This window comes from Nothoprocta perdicaria, unplaced genomic scaffold (assembly GCF_003342845.1).
Source record: "Nothoprocta perdicaria isolate Ctin4 unplaced genomic scaffold, notPer1 scaffold_32, whole genome shotgun sequence".
Classification (NCBI taxonomy): domain Eukaryota; kingdom Metazoa; phylum Chordata; class Aves; order Tinamiformes; family Tinamidae; genus Nothoprocta; species Nothoprocta perdicaria.
In genome coordinates, this window is record NW_020455555.1 from 1,903,982 (window position 1) to 1,927,152 (window position 23,171).

General features: G+C 42.0%; 1 protein-coding gene across 1 annotated transcript; it reads left to right on the top strand.

The window, feature by feature from the left end:
- The first annotated feature begins 321 nt into the window (after window positions 1-321).
- MMRN2 (multimerin 2) lies at window positions 322-22,086 on the top strand. The gene is made up of 7 exons (XM_026043100.1): window positions 322-672; window positions 12,988-13,110; window positions 14,012-14,118; window positions 15,703-15,771; window positions 16,688-16,861; window positions 17,415-19,325; window positions 21,364-22,086. The coding sequence occupies exons 1-7, from the start codon at window positions 392-394 to the stop codon at window positions 21,750-21,752; spliced, it is 3,054 nt and encodes a 1,017-aa protein (XP_025898885.1). The 5' UTR covers window positions 322-391; the 3' UTR covers window positions 21,753-22,086.
- Window positions 22,087-23,171: the final 1,085 nt, after the last annotated feature.

The window sequence follows — 23,171 nt, forward strand, 5'->3', positions numbered from 1 at the left end:
TCCTTTTCCTGTGGCCGAGGGAGAAGGCCGTTGATAAAAGCTGAGTTCCTGTTCACAGATAAGTTTAGAAGGCAGCCAAACTCAGAAGTTCCCTGAATAAGTCATATTCATACCGCCTTTTTTTTTTTTTTTTTTTTCCTTCTGTCAGACTTTGGAGCCCCACACAGGAACCAGACTCACATTGTTCAACAGCCACGGACATTTCCACAGTAGCTGGGAGGGTCGAAAGCCTTTTCCGCTCTTTGTCATAAATCCTTTTTTTTTTTCCTTCCTTCTTCCAACTTTCCATTTAAAAAATATTACCGGGAGCATTCCAGAATTAATTCAGGCTGTGCTTCAGAGAAGAGAACAAGAGACAGGTGTAACTGCATAGGAGAAAAAAAACCCTACCATGCTAGTGAAGTTTTTGCTAATCTATAATATGATAGGGGTGGCAAAGCTAGACAAACACTTGCTCCATCATGGGCACCGTGAYGGTTCTCTGCACAGCTCCGAGCCACAAATGTCCGAGATGTCTACGTACCCTCAGAGSGCTCCACAGGCAGCAGGAGGAGGTTACTGGGAGGCAGAAGTGCTCGGCGGGGATGCTCAGGACTATCCTTCCAGSTCAACCTCCTCACATCAAGAAGAGAGAGAAGATGTTGAAACTGAAAGCCCGCAGTCTCGAAATGGGTAAGTACCAAATGTGTGTGTATCTTACAGGGCAATTGCATCTGATAAATACAACTTATTAATATGAGCCCTTTTTTAATAGAAGTTTATCATTAACATATCTTATACTTTAGGAATAAATATTGTATTGTAGGAATAAGTATATATCCTACATAAAAAAAAAAGCTAAATTGCTTCTGAGGGATGAAAGCACAGATGGGATTGATTGCTTGTCCTAGTCAAGGAAGGCTGGATGGACTTGCTAGTTGCCTGGATTCACCTGGTATAATGAAGCCACGTTACAGGGTCCTGCACTTCTGTTGGAGCACAACAAAAAAAAAAATCCTTATACTTCTTGCAAGGTAGAATTCAATAAAATTCATTTAGTGCCTTTTCCTGTTCATAAGCCATCAGGGATTTTTGCAGGTGTATTTATTATACAGGAAAAACATAATGCAATCATGGTTTTCTGGCAAAATAGCTCTTTTTCCATCTGTTCTTTCCCTGCTGTGCTGTTCACATGATCATGTTCCTTCTCCTGAACTAGATAACAATTTGTAAATAAAGGAAAAACAAAAAATATTTCACTTTAGCAATACATGACATTTCTTTGCAAACTTATAAATATACTTCACCACCATTTATGGCTCCGGAATCAGCATGCTAAGAAGCAAATCCATACGAATGTTATCTGTAGGCCTCGATTCAGCAAGGTACTTAAGGCACATATGATAGCTAAATATATGATCAAATATCCTTCTGATATGTCCATTTCAAATAATAATAATAATAATAATAATGACAATGATAAATAATAACAGGATGGAATGTGGTCTGACCAACTTATTTCTTCAGAAAAAAAGAAAAAGGAATGATTTTGAAGTCTGTAGCCACCTTTGCCCACCAATAGAACACACCTGGCCATAGACATGGGCCTTGGGAATAGAGAGGAGAAAGTATAGGGTAGGATGCCAGCAAATAAAAGTAATGAAGGCACTGAGTAATTTGTAAACATAAAAACTGCTATCAATTCAAGCCAGAACAKACTCCACAGTGATATGCTTATCATGGCAATCCAGAGCAGAATAGTAGCACTGAGAGGAAGAGGCATGAGGTTTGCTGAAGAGATTTCCAAACACTATTTTTTAGAAGTTTTACAGGGCACGTAAGTAGGTCTCTAAATGTTTAAAATAGATGAAAACTGAGCAGGAGAGTGAATGAATCTTTTATAGTGCTGATGGGTACTGCAGAGCCCTATTTGGAGCAGCTGAAGCAGCAGCACAGCAAGTGCTGTTCACAGGCCAGTGCTTTCAGATGCACTCTTATTTTTCTCTTTGAATGTTCCTGAGCAAAGGAAAAAGAAGGATTTGGAAAAGACTATAAAACCTCATGTGATGCTTCCCGTAAATGCAAAGCAGTTTTCTTTCTAAAACCCATCTGYGTGTAAAGTTAAGGTCTCTGTTGCAGGGTGTGTGCACTAAAACTCCCTTTCCCCTCACACTACAGACTTCCTCTCCCAACTCCCTATCTCAGCACCATTAACCTTAGGGCATTTGCTAAAGACTGCAAGCAGTACCGCCAGCTTTCACGTGGGGAGCCTGCAAGGATGACGTGCACGTGAATCTGCTGCTCCTGGTAATGCACCATCCTGCAAGGCAGACAAAGCAGGATTCCCACTCTGGACACGAATGCTGTTTTGCAAGGTGGCAATCGCTTCATTACTGGTCAAAAGGCTGAAAACGTTCTGAAAACTCCCAAATACTAAAAGGAGGTGTAAAAGTGTGCATGTGTAGGTCAGCAAGACACTGTAATGCCCTCCCATAACAGATTTCTTCCKTTGTGGGGTAACCAGCTATTGCTCCTTCCAGTTTCCTCTTTAGAAGAGAAATACTTCCTTCTTTTATGGGGATTATTTCATAATGAGTCAAATCACCATCTCCTTCCTGATTGGAAAGCCATGTTGGTGACTACATTCAAGATCTAGCCTGTTTCGGGGCATTTCCCATTTTACTAGAACAAGCATGTTCATAGTACGAAAACCGAGTAAATGCTATAACTTAGGAAATAAATTTGAGCTTTTGAGGACTATGCCTAAAACCAAGGGGGCAGAGTGAGTACAAAGAGGGGCAACACTGCTCCCCTTGCAATCACACCATAGAAGTCAAAGCAAAAGGTCAAAGCAAGGAGCCTCCAGAATCCCCTAACCCTCCAGTCTGCATCAGGTGCTCACGGCCTCCGCTACCCAGTTATGTGCACACAGGAGGTTGTCATGAATCTGGTATTTCCTTCCTACAAATCTGCCATAGGCCCTGGSTGTGCTGCATTTGCCACTGAAGAGCTGGGCCTCTACCTCAGAGGGCAAAATCAGGGGAAAAAATGGCATCAGACTTGAGAATTGAGAGATATAGTGAGATACAGAAAGGTCATAAAAATGTCTGTGGGGGAAGTGAATAATTTTCTACCAAGACTGTGTCCAAATACCTAGTTTGCTTTTAGAATAAGAAAGAATAGCCTCTCCAAAACTGTTCTAGAAAACAACAACAAAAAAATCTTTGGTAGCCGTGTTCGTGAGATCTATTCTTTCTGACCAAAACTTTGACTTTTTTTCCAACCCACTTTCCAACCCACTTGATATTTTTCCCCAGGTGTCAGAAATAGAGGTTGTTAGAGATAGCCTTATATATCTCTCAAAACCAATTTTAAATTATTATTTTCTCACTATGGTGATATGAATAATCGGAGACTGTAATGACTAATTTGTCCAAAGCAATTAGTCAGACCATCCTCTGGCTTCTCTTTCAACATGTAAGGTGAAATGACTCATTACAGCCCAGGCAGATGCTTGGATACATTACTTTGTTAACGCGGTGCCCTCAAAATAGCAAAGTTATTCTAATAAAAAGAGTTTAAAATAACAAAATCAGAAGTTACTGGCCTTCGGGTTACTATTTCATAAGTAATGTGTGGATAATTATCCTCATTTCAATTAACTTTTAGAGGATGAACTAGGTAACAGTTCAATATCTCAGCCACTGCTTGTACAGTAGCTTCTGAGTGCACAAGAGTTCTGCGTGCTCAAAGTAGACAAGGGTTTATAAGTTTATTTACAACATCAAAACAATCAAAAAGGGCATTTTCTTCCAAGAAAATGTCTTGTTTTCCTAGCAGCTGTGCTTCATATATGAACTGACCAGCTAGGATTCAAGTATTTTGCCTTATAGCTGATGGTTCCATACATGCCTGATCTTTGAGCAGAAATATAAAGCAAATAAAAAGCACATGCATGGAAAGAGATCAGTACTGTGCAATTACTGGGCTAYATAAGCATCTGTTTTAGAATGGAGAATGAAGAATAAGAACACTAAAAATATTTTCTGGATTTCATAAATACCCAGTGCAAATAAAAGATCTCATTTATAGTCATACAGCCATAAATCAATCACAGATACGGTTGCACTGCTCTTTAAAAACCTCTTTTATCCTCTTTTAAAATGGGCACCTAACACAGAAATTCCTAGCAAGTGTCTGCTTTCAGAATTGGCTTTCCTGTACGTGGACATCAGCAACTAAAGTAAGGTTTGAGAAACAGCCTGGGACTTGACCAGATACCTGGAAATTCTGAAAGTGACCCAGTCAAGATCAAACAAGACCTTTTAAGTAGGTCTTTAACTGATCAGGTACTGCAACACTTAGCCACCTGTTTAACCTACTCCCTGCTGTCTGCTCAGCGGATGTTGAAATGGATAATACATCCCTATGGTTATTCTCATAAGGGCTTTATGAATGACACACTATGGTAGCAAGCTTCTACCTCACTTGCTGTGAGGTAAAACTCATTGTAAGCTGACTAGACACCTTGGAGAGGCTTTTATCTCTTCAGAGTCACGTCCATCAAGTATCTGATATCGACAGACACCCAGAAGCTGAGCTGATTGCAGGAGACCTGGAAGAGGAGAGGGCCATGGAAGTGTTCACCTGTGTCAGCCCTCTTGGCTATACAATTTAGACATGGGCAAACAGAATTGGATGCCTATTTCTCCCTCACTGCTGCTGTATGATAGTCAGGAACATGGTGCACCAGTCTTTGAAGGAAAAGGCAGATTCCTTGGCCCTAGGAAGAATATTTTATCTTCTCTGTTCTCTTGCCAAGAGCTTACCTTTGTTTATCAGAAAACCATGGAAAGACCTCCGGTACAGCTGCACTCAGTAAGGATTGCTTCCCATCCTTTCAAACAGATTACTTTTCTAAGCAAACAGCGCACTGARAACTGTAACACAAGGCTCCTCCATCCCGGCCTTGAGCGGAATTGTCGTCAGGAGTCCCGCTGGCTTTCGTGCAGTCCACGTGCCTGCAGCCCCAACAGCAGTCAGGCTGATAACTCAGATTTTATGCTGCTACATTTCATTTAATTGAAGCATCTAAAAGGTCCAATTCTGACAGCAAAGCCCAAAGTCTCTTGTACTCTCAGCCGGCCTGACCTAACTGTCTCTCAAGTAACATTGTAGAAGAGCTCACTTAAATGTTCCAGGTTAAAAATAACCTCTGCTTTTTTCCTAAGTTTATTTTTAATGGTGCCCCTCAGTAATCACACTGGCAGGGTAAGCTTCCAAATGGATGTCTCACATAAATTAGGGAAAAATGAATTGTGATGAGGACATGGCAACGAGTAAGGGAAGCTAAAGTTGCTGTCCTCTTCCATGAGGAAGTATCACAGAACCTCACCTGTCTTTTCAGAAATGTAATTGCTGCCAAGTAGCTGCTGTTCTGGATTTACTGCATCTCCAGTTGGGCCAGGCAGGTGGTTTAGGTCTTTCTCTCTGACCTACAAGCACATGCTCAGTCTCTGCTTATTCCAGTTTTCCTTATAATAAAAATGTGTTTATGATATGAAAAATATAATGAAAATGAAAAAAAATCCTGGATTATAAATATCCTGAATTATAAACAATAAAAGTAGAATTTTTAATAAATACATTCTTAATTGCATTAAGAATTGCAATTGTGGTTTGTATCCACAGCTTTGGATATATCCCCTGATTACAGTTTCTGACGTCACCCAGATGCTTTACCTAACGAAAATATGCACTTTTTCCTTTCCTTCAGCCTCTGTGCTGAGACAGGCACAAGGCTTCTTCTGTGATTGCTCTGCAGATCAAAATATGGAACTCGTGTCCTCCAAAGCGTAGAGGAGCAGATAAAAATCAAAGCCATTACTCTTACTCAAGTGAAAGTCAGAACAATGTTTACTCTTAATAGCCTATTTTCTTTGCTTTTACAGGAAAACATCCATTGATTTAATTAAGGCCAGTTTCACACTGACTCATCCGTTTTGTCAAAGTTAGACAGGGACTTTCTTAGGAAACTTTTGAGATACTGAAATTTTCCAACAAACATGGACAGAACAATACGCTTAAGAGAAAACAGGCTTGGATGAAATGCAGTTTAAGGTGATCATCAGCCCCCAACATCCTGAGAACTAGTGGAACAGCTATTGAGCACTCAACAATAGCTGTTGTGCCAAGCTGATTAACAGAGAGAGTCAGAGGGTTCCCAGTTCCTGCCAGCGTCAGGTACCTGACTCCTCTCTGGATTTTGAAAATTCTCAGATAAAGCTTTTGGCTGGGCAGTGCCAAAAAGCTCTGATGTTTGGCCGTCTTGTAGAGCTGCACAGCTGCAGGGAGAAGGGCTTCCCTTCAATACATTTGATGCAAATGGCCAAGTCCTGAAGAAATATTCTACTTCTATTCCTACTTCTATTAATTCTATATTCTATTTCTATTCCTGAAGAAATATAGTACTTGCTGAATCCTCTGTGTCCAAGGGATTGTTTTATTTTCTTTGCTATCTAGCTCATTAGCACAACTTGTAGCAATTAATTGTTTAAGCGGCTAACAAGTTTAAGCTCTTAGCTTAAATGTATGCACAGAATCACCAACAAGAATAAAACCCCACGGACCTGGTTTCTCCTTGTGAGGATCATTACCCTGGATGAGTGATGAGTGGCAAGCCCTGAACAGATTTACACTCGTGCTGAGGCTGAAACACCCRGGGGCACAGCCTGCTGCACATTGTCTGCTCCATAGAGGCAAACAGGCTGCTCTTCATCTGAGTTTCTGACTCGCTGGCACCAGCACAGCTATGCTAGGGGTGGCTGGCTGCAATTCCTGCTGCTGTGGGCTGCGGGACTTGCACTGTGGCAAGGATAGCAGAGATGAGGTAATGGCTGTGGTTGCTCTGTGCAGGGGAGAAACTCTGGCAATTATTGGCCTGAAGTAGCTTACACAGAAATTAGATTTGTCTCAAACAGCCTCAGCCAAGTCTGCCTTCTCTTGAAGTTGCACTTAACAGTAAAGCTGGATTTACTGGGAAGCTGCCTTCACGCTAGATTTTTCAGACATTTTGCAGGACAAGTCGTAACTGCTAACATAAGAACTGGCACAGCTGTGCCAACAGAAATGCCAGTTACTCAACCAACATTACTCAGAGCCCTGGAAGGCTTCCACCAGTGTATGGAAACCAAACGTTTCAAACATCATCATCACTCTTTTCCGTCTAGCTTATCAAGGCAAACCGCAAATGAATGCCTTAAATCCCAGTCCCAAACGACGGTGGTTCGTGCAGTGAGTCACAAGTGGATCCGGGGTCATTGCCCAAGAGGCAGCACTATTACAGGGACAGAGAAAGAGAGACTTTCTGCTCTCTGACTGCAACCCRCTGCTGCTGGCTGCTCAGGAGGAGGAGCAGGGGAATTTGCTGATGCCCTGACAGATGACAAGGGATGACAAGCCTACCTGCTGACTACAGGCCAGGGGTATATCCTGTTCTCTCCGGGAGACAGCATCTTTTTCTGGAGAGTAAAACCTTCTGCATTCTGTAATGAACAAAAGGACAGGTCTCACTTCAAATTGATGTGTGAATTCCTGGTTTCAGTTAATTGAAATGTGACATTTTTCCTCTCTTATTGAGAATGTTTTTTCACATCAGTGAGAATTTTGCACCAAGAGAAAAATCAGAGCATGGATTACAAAATTTCTACAAGTTAGGTGTCATTCTTTTTTTCCACTTCAACTGGTATTAATTAGGAGTCATTCTCAAAAGTTAGTGGAAAACCACTTGCTTAAATTAGAATAATACGGTCCTCTGTTTTTGTCTAGTAAAATAKTTAGGCACCAATAACTGCACATTCAGTGCCTTTTGCACTGAACACAAAAGGAAAGAGTTACGGGCCAGAAGTTCTGCATTCTGTTAGGGATAGAAACACAAGTGGCTGGTCCAGAGTTTTTGAAATTATTAGAAAAACTGACTTCACTGAGAACAGAAATACAAGGGCACTGTTGTGAAGGACAATTAAGCTGCACTAGTGCAAACAAACAGACTGTAAAACTTACGGAAAAGCAATTTATGGCACAGTTTAAAACTTTTGCTCAGATGGGAATTCCACTAAACTGAGGAAGTGTCCAAAATGCTGTATTACGGTGCCAATCCAAGGACATACCACTAAAAAATAGAAATGTACCTAGCTGAGCTCTGTGGAATTATTCTTTCTGCTGCTCCTGCCAGTGTAACACTGTTACTCATTTTACAGAATGGTAATGACTGCAGACTAGACATCTTCCTTGATCTCACAGACTGATAGTTCTGCAGGTTTTATTTTATTTACTATAATAAGGCCTGGCCAAACCCTGGGATCATAGGTAGAACTGCTGTGTTTCAGTAAGAGTAGAGATAGTACCCAACATGACACCAAAACCTTGTGAAATCAGTTTTTAATTTTTAGATTTTAAAAATTCAAAAAAGGTGCTCAAATTTACTTAAATATGGTGATTCTTATTTAAATCCAGATTCCCTTTCTCTTCAAAAACCTTTTATCTTGGACAAAACAATACACTCTTCTGAAAATAACAAAAACCAAAAAAGGATAGATGCATGATAAGGCTCTATTCAACAAGGAGATTAGGAAAAAACAGAAGATACCTAGTCTAATAATGAAAGTTACTGAGATTTTTTTTTTCTGATCAACAAAAATCAAGTATTAATTAACTTGGAACGTGAAATAGGAAAAGCAGCTGAGGTAAAAGTAACCTCATTCTACTCACATCTCTGGCAACTGAGGCTTGAATGAAAAGGAAACTGTATCAAAGAGAATAAAAGCAGATGGTGTTAAAGATGGTTGTATATCCCATGAATGAAGCTACATAATTAAAAAGGGGGGAAAAATGCAGAAGCGGAACACAAAGCTTTTGTATCCCAGAAACCAGAGGATTAAAGGAAGTCCTATTTGAGGAAGCAGTTCCTTGAAACATCACAGCTGGCTTCAGAGCCCGCTGGTGTCAGTAGAAGAGTTCCTGCTCACCGCAGTAAACTTTAAATCAGGCCTTTGTGGATCTTTAAATTATTCCACTTAACATTAAAGAATGACTTATTTTCCTCAAGGTTAATACAGTCATGGGATGTTTTTAGAATGAGATAGCAAAGTTGCCTTAAAGGAAGCATTTGGTAAGATGTGCAAAAACGACTGCAATGAAAGTTTCACCTTTGTGCACATTTATCTCATTGCATCTCATTACACAGATGTGAAAAATAGGCCTTATTCATAAACTTGATGAAAGAATAATCTTTGGTAAACTTCACAGAACATAAAGCCATCAAAAGCTTTCGAGATTAAAACCCTATCACAGTATTATGCAGCCCTTTAGCTCCTCCAACAAGTTTCCAAAATCAAGTGTGAGAGAATTAGCGAGAAGCTGCTATAGAAAGAATGGACATAAAGCTATGATCATCATTAGAGATGCTTTTTATTAAGGGTCTATCAAATGCCCGTTCTGCTCGTGCTGCACAAGGCTAACAATAGACTAAAATTTAGTGTCCGGTTGGGATCAATCACCGATTCGATTCCCGTTGCAGAGCAAGCCCTCTAGATGGGAAGCTACAAGCAAGCCCATATGATACCTTGAGCGTGTCAGCAGTCTTATGGAATGAAATCCTGGGATTTCGTGTTAAACTCACGTGCATCCACAAGCCAGCAGCAAAAGCACTCTAAGCCACACGGTTCCCTGTTCTAGCTTACATGCAGGCTCACACACGTAAACATTTCTTTAGATTTGCAGGGCTTCCATGACTCAGAGGCCCTGCCTGGGAGCTGCTATGGCAGGAAAACTGATCCYGCCAGGCTGATGATTCATGGGGTAGGGATTGTTTCCAGCAGGAACAAAACAAACCACTAGAGCAGAAGAACCCCCTTCCAGAGGAGGTTTGCACAGGGAGCGCAGGCTCCCGCCTGGACGCGGCAGGTGCCCCAGCCCAGCAGCAGGCAGCTCCCCAGCGCCGCCGGCCCGGAGAGCAGCAGGAGCAGCCGGAGCGGCCCCCAAGCGGCAGGAGCTGCCGGAGCGGCCCTGGCCCTGTCGCTCCGGAGCCACGCGGCCGCTGCAGCCGCTGCCGGCCTCCCCGCGGGCTCCTGCTGCCTCCCAAGCGACACCGGCACCGCGTTCGACTCTCCCAGMGCAGTGATTTAATAGAGACTCGAGGTGCTTGTCCTCTGCTGCAGTCCCTTAGAAAGCATCGATATCTAGGGGCGAAATACTCATTGGTAATAGATGCAAAAATTGATTCAGTTACTTGCAAAAACCTCAGAACTATAGTTCCTCACAACTCTTTTCACCTGAAATCACAACAGAAGCTGCAGTAGCCTCTGGCRTCGTGTTCAGCTTTCACGGCGCTGCAGGCTTTGTCCAACTCCCGGCCTTTTTTCCATGAAATAAACAGTTTTGCTTGACAATATTCATCAGAAATCTCAAACCCATTTTCCCTTAAGCAACCAGGGTACAGAAAACGCTCTGCATGTCTCAGCAAGGCCAGTGAAGGTTCCCAGCTTGCACAGGCTACCTACCCTTTCCTTTTGGCATTTCCAGCTTCCTCCGAGCTTGCTCCGCTTCTGCGGGCTGCCCAGCATTGCCACCTGATGTGGCTGATGTGACCTCAGCTTCTGCTTTTGTGCTCGGCTCCGYTCCCCATTGTTTCTGCAGCTCAGCCAGAGGGGCAGCCTGCCTCCACATGTGCTGATTATTGGAGATTTGGTTCCTGCATTCATGTTTAAAAATATACTCCCTAAAGGTCAGCTGTTCTTTGCCAGACACAACTCTCTGCCCCCACACAATGCTCCGTTTYAGCACAAGCCCTGACAAGGTCATGAGGCACAAGATCTTTCCAAATACCCCAGGTGACACATTCTGTATTGTATATGGCCTGATTCTACTTTTGTTTTGAGAAGGCAGCTTCTTATGGGAAAAGTAACTTGGTTTTGTACACATAATGGCATATAACATGATTTCTAATTTCTCTTCATCTAAAAGCGATAATGTTGCATATTATCAACATAACAAAATAAGACTCGGAGTAATGCTTGCAAGTAAAGAAAACAGCCTAGAGATAACAGCCAGAGGGAAGAAAAAACCCAGACAGATCATGTGAAAACAGCACCTGCTTACTTGGCAAATCTACCCGTGTGTGTTCAGAACGTGCAGTGACAAAACTCCAGATCCTGAATTGCCACCAGCAGTTCAGTAGGAGCACAAGTGACAGAAGATACCGTAACAAACCCTTTTTGCTGCCACTAGCATCCCCGTCACACCAACGTCCAACAGCAGAGCAGCTCAGTCGCTGAGATTCACAGGAGGTCTTTGATCAGGACAGCTAATTGTTTCACAGCAATTGGACAGCTGTTTCTTCTGTAGGTGTGTCATCAGGAAGGAGGGGTGAAAGCCTCAAGTACCTCTGCAAGTGATTTGCTGCCCGTCCGTCTTTCTGGAGGAGAAGGTTGCGAGTTCRGGGTTTCAGTTCAGCACAGTTGGCAGCTCCAGCCCACGGGCATCCCGGGATGTTTGCAGAGCTGCTCGCAGGGGAAGGGCTGGGTTTCCCGGGGCCCTTCACACCCTGCTCCGCTTTGGAGCAGCACCAATGGGCGACCTTGTATCCCAGAGGCTGGGCTTCCAGGATCATCGTGCCGCAGTGAAACCCTTATCCGCCAAAAACTGCATCTTCATTTCAAAAAGAAGCTAAAAGCAATTCCCACTTCCATTCCTGGGCCAGTTACCTCTCAGGTTAACTTTGCTGGCAGCTTTCCCAGCTCGGCMGCCTGTTCGGCTAATGCACCTTCTGGCCCTGTCTGTGGAAATTGCAATCAGGGTGAACGAGCTGGAGCAGGGAGGGTGGCGCCTACTTCCCTCTCCCCCRTGTCCCACCCCATCTCTTCCCCAGGGGAGAGGCTCGGAATGTTTTTAACTTCAGCACGCTGTCAGCAACTTCCCAATGGCCCTGGCCATACAGTTTCAGAAACCTATGGACCCTCCAACAGTGGGTGGGCAGTGGGAAACCGGGATCCTTGGTTGTTTGATGGGTCAACTTGTGTAAAACGAGCCACTGAAATAACACCTCGAAGTTGCATGTGGTTTATCAACAGTAATTGAAATTGCTAACTCATCTGGTGTTATCCATGGTTTGAAGTTTTCCATTATACGGACTTACCTCAGTTCTCCTCATCATGGATTTTAATAATCAAATTTCTACCAATAGCACACCTTCACATCTTGGCTTTAAAGATGTGAAGTAAATGAAAACAAGGAGGGTCAAATACACAGCAATTAATAGAGGTCAATATCATACTAACTTGGAAAAATCACCCTGAGGTAATTACTAGTCTCATAAAACTCACTTGTTCTYGCTATGAGAAGGAGATTAAAACTCAAGAACAGCCACCCTCCAACGCAGTCACAGGACTCTCTTTTCAAGTATTCTTTTCCTGCACAAGTGGTAGAAGAGACTTTCATCAAAGCTATTCTAATTAATTAAAAGTTCAAACAGTCACTGTATTATCTGGAAGTAGCAAAACTCTGAAGAACATTGATTATTAATAGAGTCAGAGTAGGATTTTAAGTTTTCAGAAGCAGTCTGCCCAACCTGGTGAGTGAGTCCTGAAGCATCTACAACAGCAACCCGTGGAGCCAAGCAACTTGACATTTAAAGTGACTTTAACCTACAGGTTATCATGGGCTGGAAACTTCTGCCAAATGAAAGGGCTGGAAATGGAACTAATGTACCAAAGCTCTGACAATCAACTCTTTTGTAACCATTTCTGAAAAACAATCCTGATAAAAACAAATGGGTTGGGAGTGGAAGGGGAAGCTTGCAGGCATTTTCCACTCTCCTTATTAATCTGTGGGTGGGTTAAAACAAACAAACAAACAAAAACCTCTCAAAACAATGCTAATGAATTACAATTCTTTGCACTGCTAAGAATASAGATTTTAAAAGCCCTCTTTCAAATTGCTTTCTTCCACTAGGAACTGGTGTTCCTTCGTGCAGTCCCGGCTGGTAACGTACATAGAGGCCTGCATGAAGGAGAAATACATTGTCAACTCGCAGCAGCCCTGTCCCAACGGAGCCCCAGAYTGCCAGAAGATCATGTAAGTACCTCAATAAAGTCCACGGAGGCAACAGAATCTTCTAAGTATCTGAATGAGATGTTTAGATGTATTTACGGACATACTTTTAAAAGAATTAAAGCACCAAATTTGTTTTAATTCCAAAGTGAAGTAGGGTCTGATTTATGTACGTGAGGCATTTAGGTCTCTAAGCAACTTGGTAGAACCCTTGTCTCGCAAAGACATTTGGTTACAAGACAGTTATTTTCAAAAACCTGTTTACAGTCACTTTGTCCAACAGAGATCACACCATGTTGATAATTTTCAGCTTTTTTCATAATGAATGAATTAGACCTTTATAGCCATCTTCAAAGAAMAAGGTTAGTTTAATGAGGTTAGTTTAATCACTCCAACACTCCACACAGGTAATGTTCCTTATTAAAGAATAAGTGTGGCACAGGAAGCTGTAATATAACTACTGTAACTATCCAACTCTACTGCAAGGTCTATTACAACAGATATTACAGCTGTGCTTCTCAGTTGCAYGAGTCTGCCAGCTGTGATGAACAGTTCAGTCACAGCTCCTTCAAGAGCCACATGTTTRCAAAAATATCTACTGCAGAAATAGAAGCGTGTGAGGCAGATCATCAGAGCACTGCTCATTAAATAATAATTATGTGGTGGCTGCATATGAATTTGCACACATCTCCTGTTACAAAACCACTCCTGAAAGCAATCTGATGCAGAGGTGGAGGTGGGGGAAAACATGTCATTAACTGTGGACTGCTTAAATGCTTTACTGAGCAGTAGTGACACGTTTTATAACAGACTTCTTGGCTGCTTTCAGCGTTAGTCATCCGGGACACACCAGGCACCAGACTCCAGTCAGAGTCGGTGAATTTACCCTGACTGTAGCTCTAATACCCAGACCCTTCCTCCCCAGGTACAGGACAGCCTTGAGGCCGGTCTATCAGGTGAAACAGAAGGTTCTCAAGTCTCTACAGTGGAAATGCTGCCCTGGATTTATGGGCAAGGACTGCCAACAGCGTGGTAAGCAAAGCTAGAGGGCATGAATGGAAATGAAGACTAGATTAGTCTTAATTTAGACTAAGAACTATGACTCAGCCTGTCCTGGTTGCATGGTCAGTGATGGAGAAACCTCTCCCTTGATTCTGAAGAAATTAAGTGTGAGAGGGTAGAGCTGGAAAAAAAAGGAATTTCACAGATATTCTTTCACAGGTATTACATCTACCTTGTCCTACCTAAAGAAATAGGCAGACTTGGCTTATTTGGTTCTCCTGTTGGAGAATCAAGAAAAGGACTCTGCTGCATTTTCTTTGGTCTGTAATAGCTGTAAACAGTGACAATCTGTCATACAAACTGTATACAGCTATCACAATAGCTATTCTGTTTCAGTAGCAATGTGGTAATTGTATGCATGGAGAAAGGTATTCATTTGATAGCGGCCAGTCGGAAGCAGAAATCCATCCCGGGATGCCTGATGTCAGGTAGACCCGGGTGACAYCAGAAAGCACCATTAGTAAGTGAAACCACCTGACAGACTGACCTGATGGGCCAAGSCGTTCCCTAGGGAAATGGCAGCGCATCCTGCTCCAAGCAGGGCAGGCAGCGCTCSCCCTCACACTCAGATCCCCAGTCCTGGAGCAGGGAGCAGCCGTGGGACATGACCCTCCCTCCACAGCTCTCGCTCCACAGAAGCTCTAGCAACAGACCTGGCAACRCAGGGGGTTTCTGCAGCTCTTTGCACTGCTGAATAACGATGTGTAGATAAGAAAGAAGCAGGACAGGTGCAAACGGGACTGCCCAATGACGTGGGGCAAATTCAGCAAATAATGCTCTATTCAAAAACAGAAGGAGAAAGTAAATGACTACWACATAATTCCCTATAGTAACTTACAGAAACCACTAAAAAAAGATCTGTGTGAAAACTTCCATGCAAACTTTGTCCAACTCACCTAYCCAAAGAGGGCCCCCCAGATAAAATGGAAGCACGGTTTCTGTTCTTTCCTCCTCCTCCCCAAGGTTAGCTCATCTTTACCAGTTTAACTACAAGGCCAAAACTTTCATTCATAACGTTAGAAAGACGATATCAAATGCAGTGCTTCTAGTTCAGTCTGTTAGTTCTGCAACACTCATATCCTGAAATCTTATCTTCAATCCCTCACTTGTACAGTGTCACAAATGAGGTAGTAGCCACTGTTCAAATGTTTAGGTAATGGCAGAACAAGAAAGAGTAATTTGCAGATATTTGGATAGGTCCCCCCAGCTTTTCTTTCTCCAAAACAAAATAAAACCAAAAAAAAAAATGCAGCTATTTGTAACCAAATCCCGTTTTATGGTGAGTAAATCAGCATGGATTAGAAACCAGGCAGCATAACATCATCACCCGCACAATGCTGCAAGGCAGAGCAGCCCTGGCCGGAGCCAGAGCCAAGAAAGTTCTCCCAACAAGGTGTTCTTTGTTTGCCTCGAGGCATCTGCAATGCAGAAGTGTCTTTATATYGATTACATTTGTGAAAAGCTTCCGGAACATATTTTAGATGCAGAAGCTTCCAGGACYGAGCAGGCAAGGCAGGATAATTTCGTGTGTAACGTATCGCATCTGAATTGCAGATCCCMATTATATTCTGGTGCCAGCAAGCGAGACTGAGGGACTGGGAGAGGAGCAGTTCTCAAACCACAGTAGGTTCTTGTGCTTACTTTGCTTGCAGGGTTTTGTTTTTTTAAGCTTCTCAATCACTGATTGAAGAAAAAAGATTTTAATATTAGTTATTTAAKATTTAATAGCAGTCATTTTACTAAGATAAGCAACAGACACTATCTCTAGGGAAAGGAAGGATTATTTGGGAAAGTTTTTGTGCAACTACATTTCACTTGTTGCTGTTAATGAGAATTTTTATCATAAYACTCCTTGACAAAGCAGCCAAGAGGTTCACAGCTGTAAGCAGGCTGGTCATCAGTGCAACTTTACACAAAATGCATAGATGGGACAAAACATTAAATCTTTCCAAGGGATGAATATTTAACTCAGTGTCCTGGAAAGTGTATTCAAAGGAAAGCATGCCAGGCCTGAAATGAGGTGGCACTCAATGTGCTACCTCAGAGGAGCTACCCAGGAGCTCGGGGAGTTGTTGGGAAGCACATATGGAGCTGCCCCTCACACAGTCTATCCCGTTAATCTGGATACTTTGGATACTTATCCAAAAAAGACCTTTCCTTACCCTTTGGGAAATGGTATAGCTTGTGGCTATTAAATGTCTCCTAACAACTGGCTTTTGGGTAGTATTACAGTCCTGAGAGAGTCTTCTCTTACATGATGCCCACAGTGCTGAATGAACAAGCAGTTGCTTTACAGGAGTTCAGCTTCTAAAAACACTGAAAGGTCAAAAGTAGACGTGGAGGGCGAGAGCTCCCGGGACAGCACCGGCTGCAGCGGCTTCCGCAGCTCCCTGCACACACCGGGAATTCCGCAGCTCGGATCACCACATACTTGGCTCAAGTAACAGCAGTTAAAGGGCCCTTCAAGACAGTAATATATTATATATTATATACACATATTACAATACATATATATATATATATTTAATCTTGTGATTAGGGGCAACAACAGTGGATTCAAGAGAAATGTTGGAGGTCATTCAAGACCATGAGGCATTACTGGACGATCTTCAAAATGATATTCACCAAGCAGTCAACAACTTGGGCGACTTAACAAGACTATTTGAAGCCAACGGCACAACCAYGGCATCAGGAGCGAACCAGAGCACAACAGGTGAGAGCTTCAATGCATCCCCTTCAAAGTGAGGAACCCAACTGTACTATAATTCACACTAACTATGAGCATCTGTGAAATTACTGAGTACTGGCCTGCAATATTCATTTTTTAGCATGCAGCATGACTTTGCAAAGTACAAGGTGTGGGGTAGARAGCATCAGGAAAAGAAACCCTTACATAACAGCAAAAATGAACAAGAGCCTGCTAGGCAGGAGCTGTTGTGAAAGCGGTCTGCTATGAAACGGCTGTCCAGGGATTTCAGGATGTATTATTCTTCTGGAGTAAAATGGATACTCAATATACCGATGCGTAATTGTTTGCAGATTCAAAGGCGCAGCTTGCTGTACATTAGGCTTAATTTAAAACTGGGTTATTTTTGCAATTGTAAAAGTACAGCATATTCGCTTCTAGAGAATAAGATGGCAGTCAATGTAGAAAAATACTTTCCTGAGTGAACTGGACCAGATTAAGAAGCTTTCTGAAAGCGGAACTTCAAGAAAAATTAAATTTAAATTCATTTTGAATTAAATTTACCTTTCTCTGTTAACAGAGTTACAGGAAAGGCTTCTGCAGCAAATTCTGTTTCCTCACATGGAGGATTTTCTACGGAAACATTTTAACCCAGTGTGGGCAAGCTTCAACAGAAGCCTCCAGAACCTCTCCAGCATGGTGAGGAACCTGTCCCATGCCGTGGAAGCCAACAAGAGAAACATCGAGATGTTCCACGAAAGCACCGTGCCCAGGAGGGAGTTCCAGGAGCTGGGGACAAAGTTTGAATCTAAAGTTCAAGAAAATGTGATGAAAGTTGATCAGGTGAAGAGGGATATAAGTCATCAATTGCAAGTGCAGCAGGCTAATATTAACCATAATCTTACCATGATCAAGGCAGATACTGACACGAAGCTCAAGAAATGTCACAAGATACAACAGTCCCATTTCTCTGCTTTGAACAACAGCATTGCCAATATAAAGCAAGAGCAAAACAATTTCGAAAATCAGTTTGAGGTTCTGAAAAGAAATTTAACAGAACTCTTCTCACATCACGGTCCCAAAGATGAAAGCACCCAAATAAGTATCAGACAAATAAATGACATTCTGGCAGGGCACGCAAAGCAGCTTAAGGAACTGTACATAGAATCAGAGGTGGCCTTTCAGAATATTGTGGTTTTAGAGAGATGGTTTAAGGAACTGAAAAAAAATCTCTCCAAGTATAGGCCAGAAGATCTTACAACTGCTTTAACGGAGAAATCACTCATGATTGAAGAAAACAAAGCAGCGGTGGAAAGGCAGATATCAGAGCTCAACTACACTCTCTCAAATCTTCGAGAAAACTACTCAGATCTGCTGAGGTATATGGAGGAATGCAATTGTCAGAAAATACCTTCTGAAACYGATTTACTGGAAGAAAGTTTAAAGAATATCACTTATTCCCTTGAAGACACCCAATCAAACTTAACAGATATGAAACACTTGGAGTTAGTTTTCAAGAATCTCTTGAGGAATGAAATTGAAGAGCTCTCCTCAGCTTTTCCTTCTATCCATCAGTCCCTTAGTCTCCATCAAGAAGAAAACAGACAGCTTCAGTCACAGGTGCAGGCTTTTTCAGAAGATATTGGCTTACTGAAAAAGAAAGATCAAGAAATCCACAGACACATCAGGTATCTCAATAGTTCTTTCAGCTCTCTTTTGGAAGATGCAATGCGGCATGAAACAGCGCTGGAGGCTTTACTGGGAGAAGAATTCATGGAAGTCTTGTTTGAAGAAGACCCTAGTACCCTAATATTGTCAGTAGTTCAGCTGCAAGAGTCTCTCAGACACACTGCAGAAAAACTCCAAGCACAGAATGCGACTTTAGAATCCCTTGCCAAGAGATTGCACCTCTTGGAGAGAGGTCAACAGAAAAAACATGACGCTCGCACATCTCCTAAGCATCCCAAAGAGGAAACACAAACACCTGCTGCCATGGACGAAGCTGACAGCCATCGTGGCAACGTGGAACATATGGAACCTAACTATGAGGCTGCCAAAGAGGACTCCTTGGACAGCTCAGGATATAATGATATCACGACTCTGAAGAACGATATCAAACATCTGAGTCTGGCAATCAAGAGGCAGGAATCAAGAGCTGATATGAATCTTTGCTGCAATCACACAATAGTAAATATAGTGGAGCCTCTCAACATTTCTGTGGAGATTCTCTCAGCAGATTTAGTAACTGTCAAGAGGAAGCTAGAGGAGCATCTAGTGATTTTCCAAAAGCTGTTTGGAAGCAATGAAGAAGTAGTTGCCTCAAATGTAAGTCTGGACATTACAAAGATGCAGTCAATGCTGACCAGAAAAGTGAGAAGGAAACAGAAAGGTCAGGATAAGCAAAGAGACAGAAAGAAGTCTGACAAACACAGAGAAAATATGCAGACAATAAGTGGAAGAAATACAGTACAAACAGAACTCTTGGAAAAAGGTAAGTTCTTTTCTTTTGCTTGCTCACGTGCAAATCTTGCTGCTTCCTGGGCTCTGCTCCAAGTGCTGGGTGCCGTGCCTCCCCACAGCATATAAATTATGGGACCCAAGAGTTGTCCCGTGGGATATTGGAGAGGTTTTGACACTGTTTACATCCCCAGCTCCATCTAAACAAACAGCTCAAGGAATAACCAACTTGATATACTGGTTTACTCTGCTTGAAACCAATGAAGTTACTTCATAGTAACTCTTTAGCTGCTAGGAAACTGGTCTTGAAATAATTCAAATTCATATGTTGAGAATCCATATTTTGTTTGTAGATGCTCAGGTTAATGTAGAAGAAGTTTGGTCTTTTGAAGCCCATCAGGAATGCTGGGCTTCCTAGTTTTGCTTCTTTCTCCTCTGTTACCTGAGTCTGGAAGGAATGTATTTAAAACACCAAATCCTTCCTAGTGTGAACAATCTATTAAATTAACTGCAACAATTTGCACAGGTAGAACAGGGAGGTCTGTCAGGCAGTTCTTTCTCTATGTTTCTTGGCAAAGCTTGAGACAAGTTTTCAGCTTATACTTCACTGGATAAGTGAAGGACCCTTTTCCTTCTCCTGTTAACACATGGCCATAAGTACAGTTGCCACTGCTTTAGTGCTGTTTTTCATAATTGYAGTCCTTATTGTGAACATGTAATACAGAGCAAAACCCAGATCTTTCTGGAAACCATGCTACAAAACTATAGTTAGATTGAATAAGCAGGAAGCCATTCCGAAGCGCCGCGTGTGCCGAGCAGCACGGTGCTGCAGGCCAGGCTCGCGGAGCTGAGGCTGCGCAGGGCAGAGAGGACAGGCCGCATGGTCTGCACCGCGGGCTGCCCGCGGGCCGCACTCGCCGGGCTGCGGGCGCTCCCCGGTGCTGCCCTCGCGGCTCCGTCCCTCTCCGGCCTGCCTGGCAGCGGGTGCCAGGCCGTCACCTCCAGCCTTATTAACCTTGCACGGTTAAAAGCTTGCCAAGATTATTTTAGGTTTACCCAGCTATATAAACTATAGTCTAACTTTACCTCTAATCTTACCTCATTTTTTGATGGTCTTTATGATACTTTTATAATTGCTACAACAAAAGTAGCTCTGTTGTACTAAGAGATGAAACAGATGCTTTATATCAGACAGCGTTTCCAAAAAATCTATCTAGAATTATGGACAAAATCATTGCATAGTACCTGATGTGACGAAACTTCATGATTTTAAGCTTCTGTATGGCTAAAATAGAGGAAGATGGCTAATTCCTTATGACACATTTCATGAGGACTGCTCAATTTATAACTGATTTTAACGTTTTCCTTCAACTTTACCAGTTTCAGTTAAGTCTAGTATTCTTACATATAAAAGAAGAATGAATACTACTAATACTCTTTCTAAATCTTGAAAAGGAAGGAATATTCAACTTATACACTGGGAAAACTAKTATTATAAAAAAAATGCCTTGAATTCCACTTAAGTATTTGATTAAAATATTCTCCTTTCAAGCAGCAGCAACATGCCAACATGTACTTGTCAKGATATTTACTGTCAAGATCTGTTTGAATATAATTAGACACTCTTTACAAACTAGGAAAGCACTTTTTCTGTCAGCACAATGCAGGAGATGCAACTCAAAAAACAAAACCCACTACCACCAACAAAAAGATTATTTTATAGAGTGCTGTAAAAAAGAGGACTGCAGAAGATCTTGCCACAGCTTTTACAGAGTTTTACAAGAAAAGGAAAAAGAGGTGAGGAGAAGCATAACAAATCACCCAGCAAGGTCAGACTGTATGGTCAGGTCTGACTCGCAGGTTGGTGCCCTAGCCCCCATGTCAGGCTACCAGGAACCCAGGCTGTGTTCCCAGGAACCCCAGCCTGTGTTCCTGCCAGGAACCCAGGCGTTCTGTGGAAGAGGATGCAGAAATCAGACCTAGGAGCTTTACCTGTCTCCTACCTTGATAAAACTGGGGAGAGAAGAGTGCTCTTTGCTAAAACCGTGTTCCTTTTGCCTCTCTCGTTTCAGACTCATCAGTCGCATTCCATGTGGGATTCTCAGAAGAAATGGATAAAGGAAAAACTCTGCGGTTTAATGAAACATACCTCAATTACGGAAACAGCTACTTCCCTGAACATGGCTACTTCAAAGCCCCACATAAAGGTGTCTACCTGTTTGTCATCTCCGTGGAGTTTAGCTCAGGACCAGCACTAGGCCAACTCTCTTTTAGCCGCGGGTACAAAAGAACTCTCTCGAGTAGTCAGAGGAAAACACCACACGGAAACACTATGACTACCTTTGCCATGGCAGAGATGGAGAAGGGGGAGACAGTATGGTTTGAATTGCGGCAGGGCTCTGTACTGAAACGGAGCCCACCTGGGACAACAATGGGGGGATTCCTAATATTTAAAACTTGAATATTGACTATTGTTTTAATGATATACTTCCATAGATGCGATGGACCAATTCACTACTGCTTCATCTGAGATGCATTCCACCTTATTGCATGTGTTTAAACATAGCACTGGGCTAGATTTATCTTCATGCTTCTTTTCTGAAGTGTTTAGCTCTTGATTATTTGCTTATGAGCAGCAATGGGATTTTCTTTGGGTGATAAGCTAATGGTTTGGATTCCAAGTGTACTGGTATACACATTCCCAAAACCTTTCACTGTGAGAATTTCACCCAATTAAAGAAACTGCTTTGTGGGACCTTCTTCAACTTTAACACCGATCATTTCTCTTTTTCCCTGGCAACAGAGCATCATCTCCATGGCAAACACACTCACTACTGACAAGTGACAAAACAGGGAAGAATATATATAAACATTTAAAATGAGTAAGAAGTAGCTCAAAATCAACAGGTCAGGACAATTTTACCTCTTTGTTCTCTGTCTTCATGCTATCTTGGGAACTTCTACAATTCACTCCAGTTCAAGGTTTCATAACTTTTCATAACCTAACAAATCAAATCCAGCAAGATGCATCCTCTGCAAATATTTGTAGTCTTKTCCTTCTGCACATGGTCATGGACTTCAGCTGTTTGTTTAGCTTAATAGTAACATAATGTTAGAATAAATTAGGCCTACGTTAAACATTAAGAAAATCTTGACAGTATTCAACAAATACTAGCCAAAACGCATATTAAATACATTGGTCTACAGTCACTGTTGACTAAAAAACAGATTTATAATTAAAGAAAGCCAGAAAAGGGAATTTCTGAACTGTGGAGTTTTTTACTTTCCAGTCTAAAGAGAGTTAGACAAGTAAGGCAAGTTAGACAAGCCCTTGACAAGTAAGATATCCCAAAGGCTTTCACTTTAAAATAGCTAAATGATTGTAGTATTACCTTGCCCACCCGCCCTAATGCCTTACGAAAGGAAACTAAAAGTTAAATTTGCCAAACTGAAATGTATTTACAAACTTTTTTTTTTTTTTTTTTTTTAATTTCTTCATCTACTTGGACTCTAGGCAACAATGAACTATAAAATTATTAAAAAACACTAGTACCAATAAACAGGGCACTTAAGGAAACAGTTTGACAAGCAGGAAATTGCATCTTCTGAAATAAAGCTAGAAAGTAGTTCTAGCTACTTACTTGCTGATAAGATTACCACTCTAGTCCAAAAACACCAGAGAAACTGATTAAAAAAGCATTGTCTTAAGAAACTGAGAATTGGCATGATTAAGGACCCTTTAGTTGAGAGATTCAAACCTAGAGATTCCGAAATAAAGGAACAAAGAGAAAGGACAAAGCAAGAATTTAGCAGCTCTTGAAAGGGAAAATAGCACCTCTAACAATATTAAATCATGCCCAACTACCTACTCCAAGTTGGT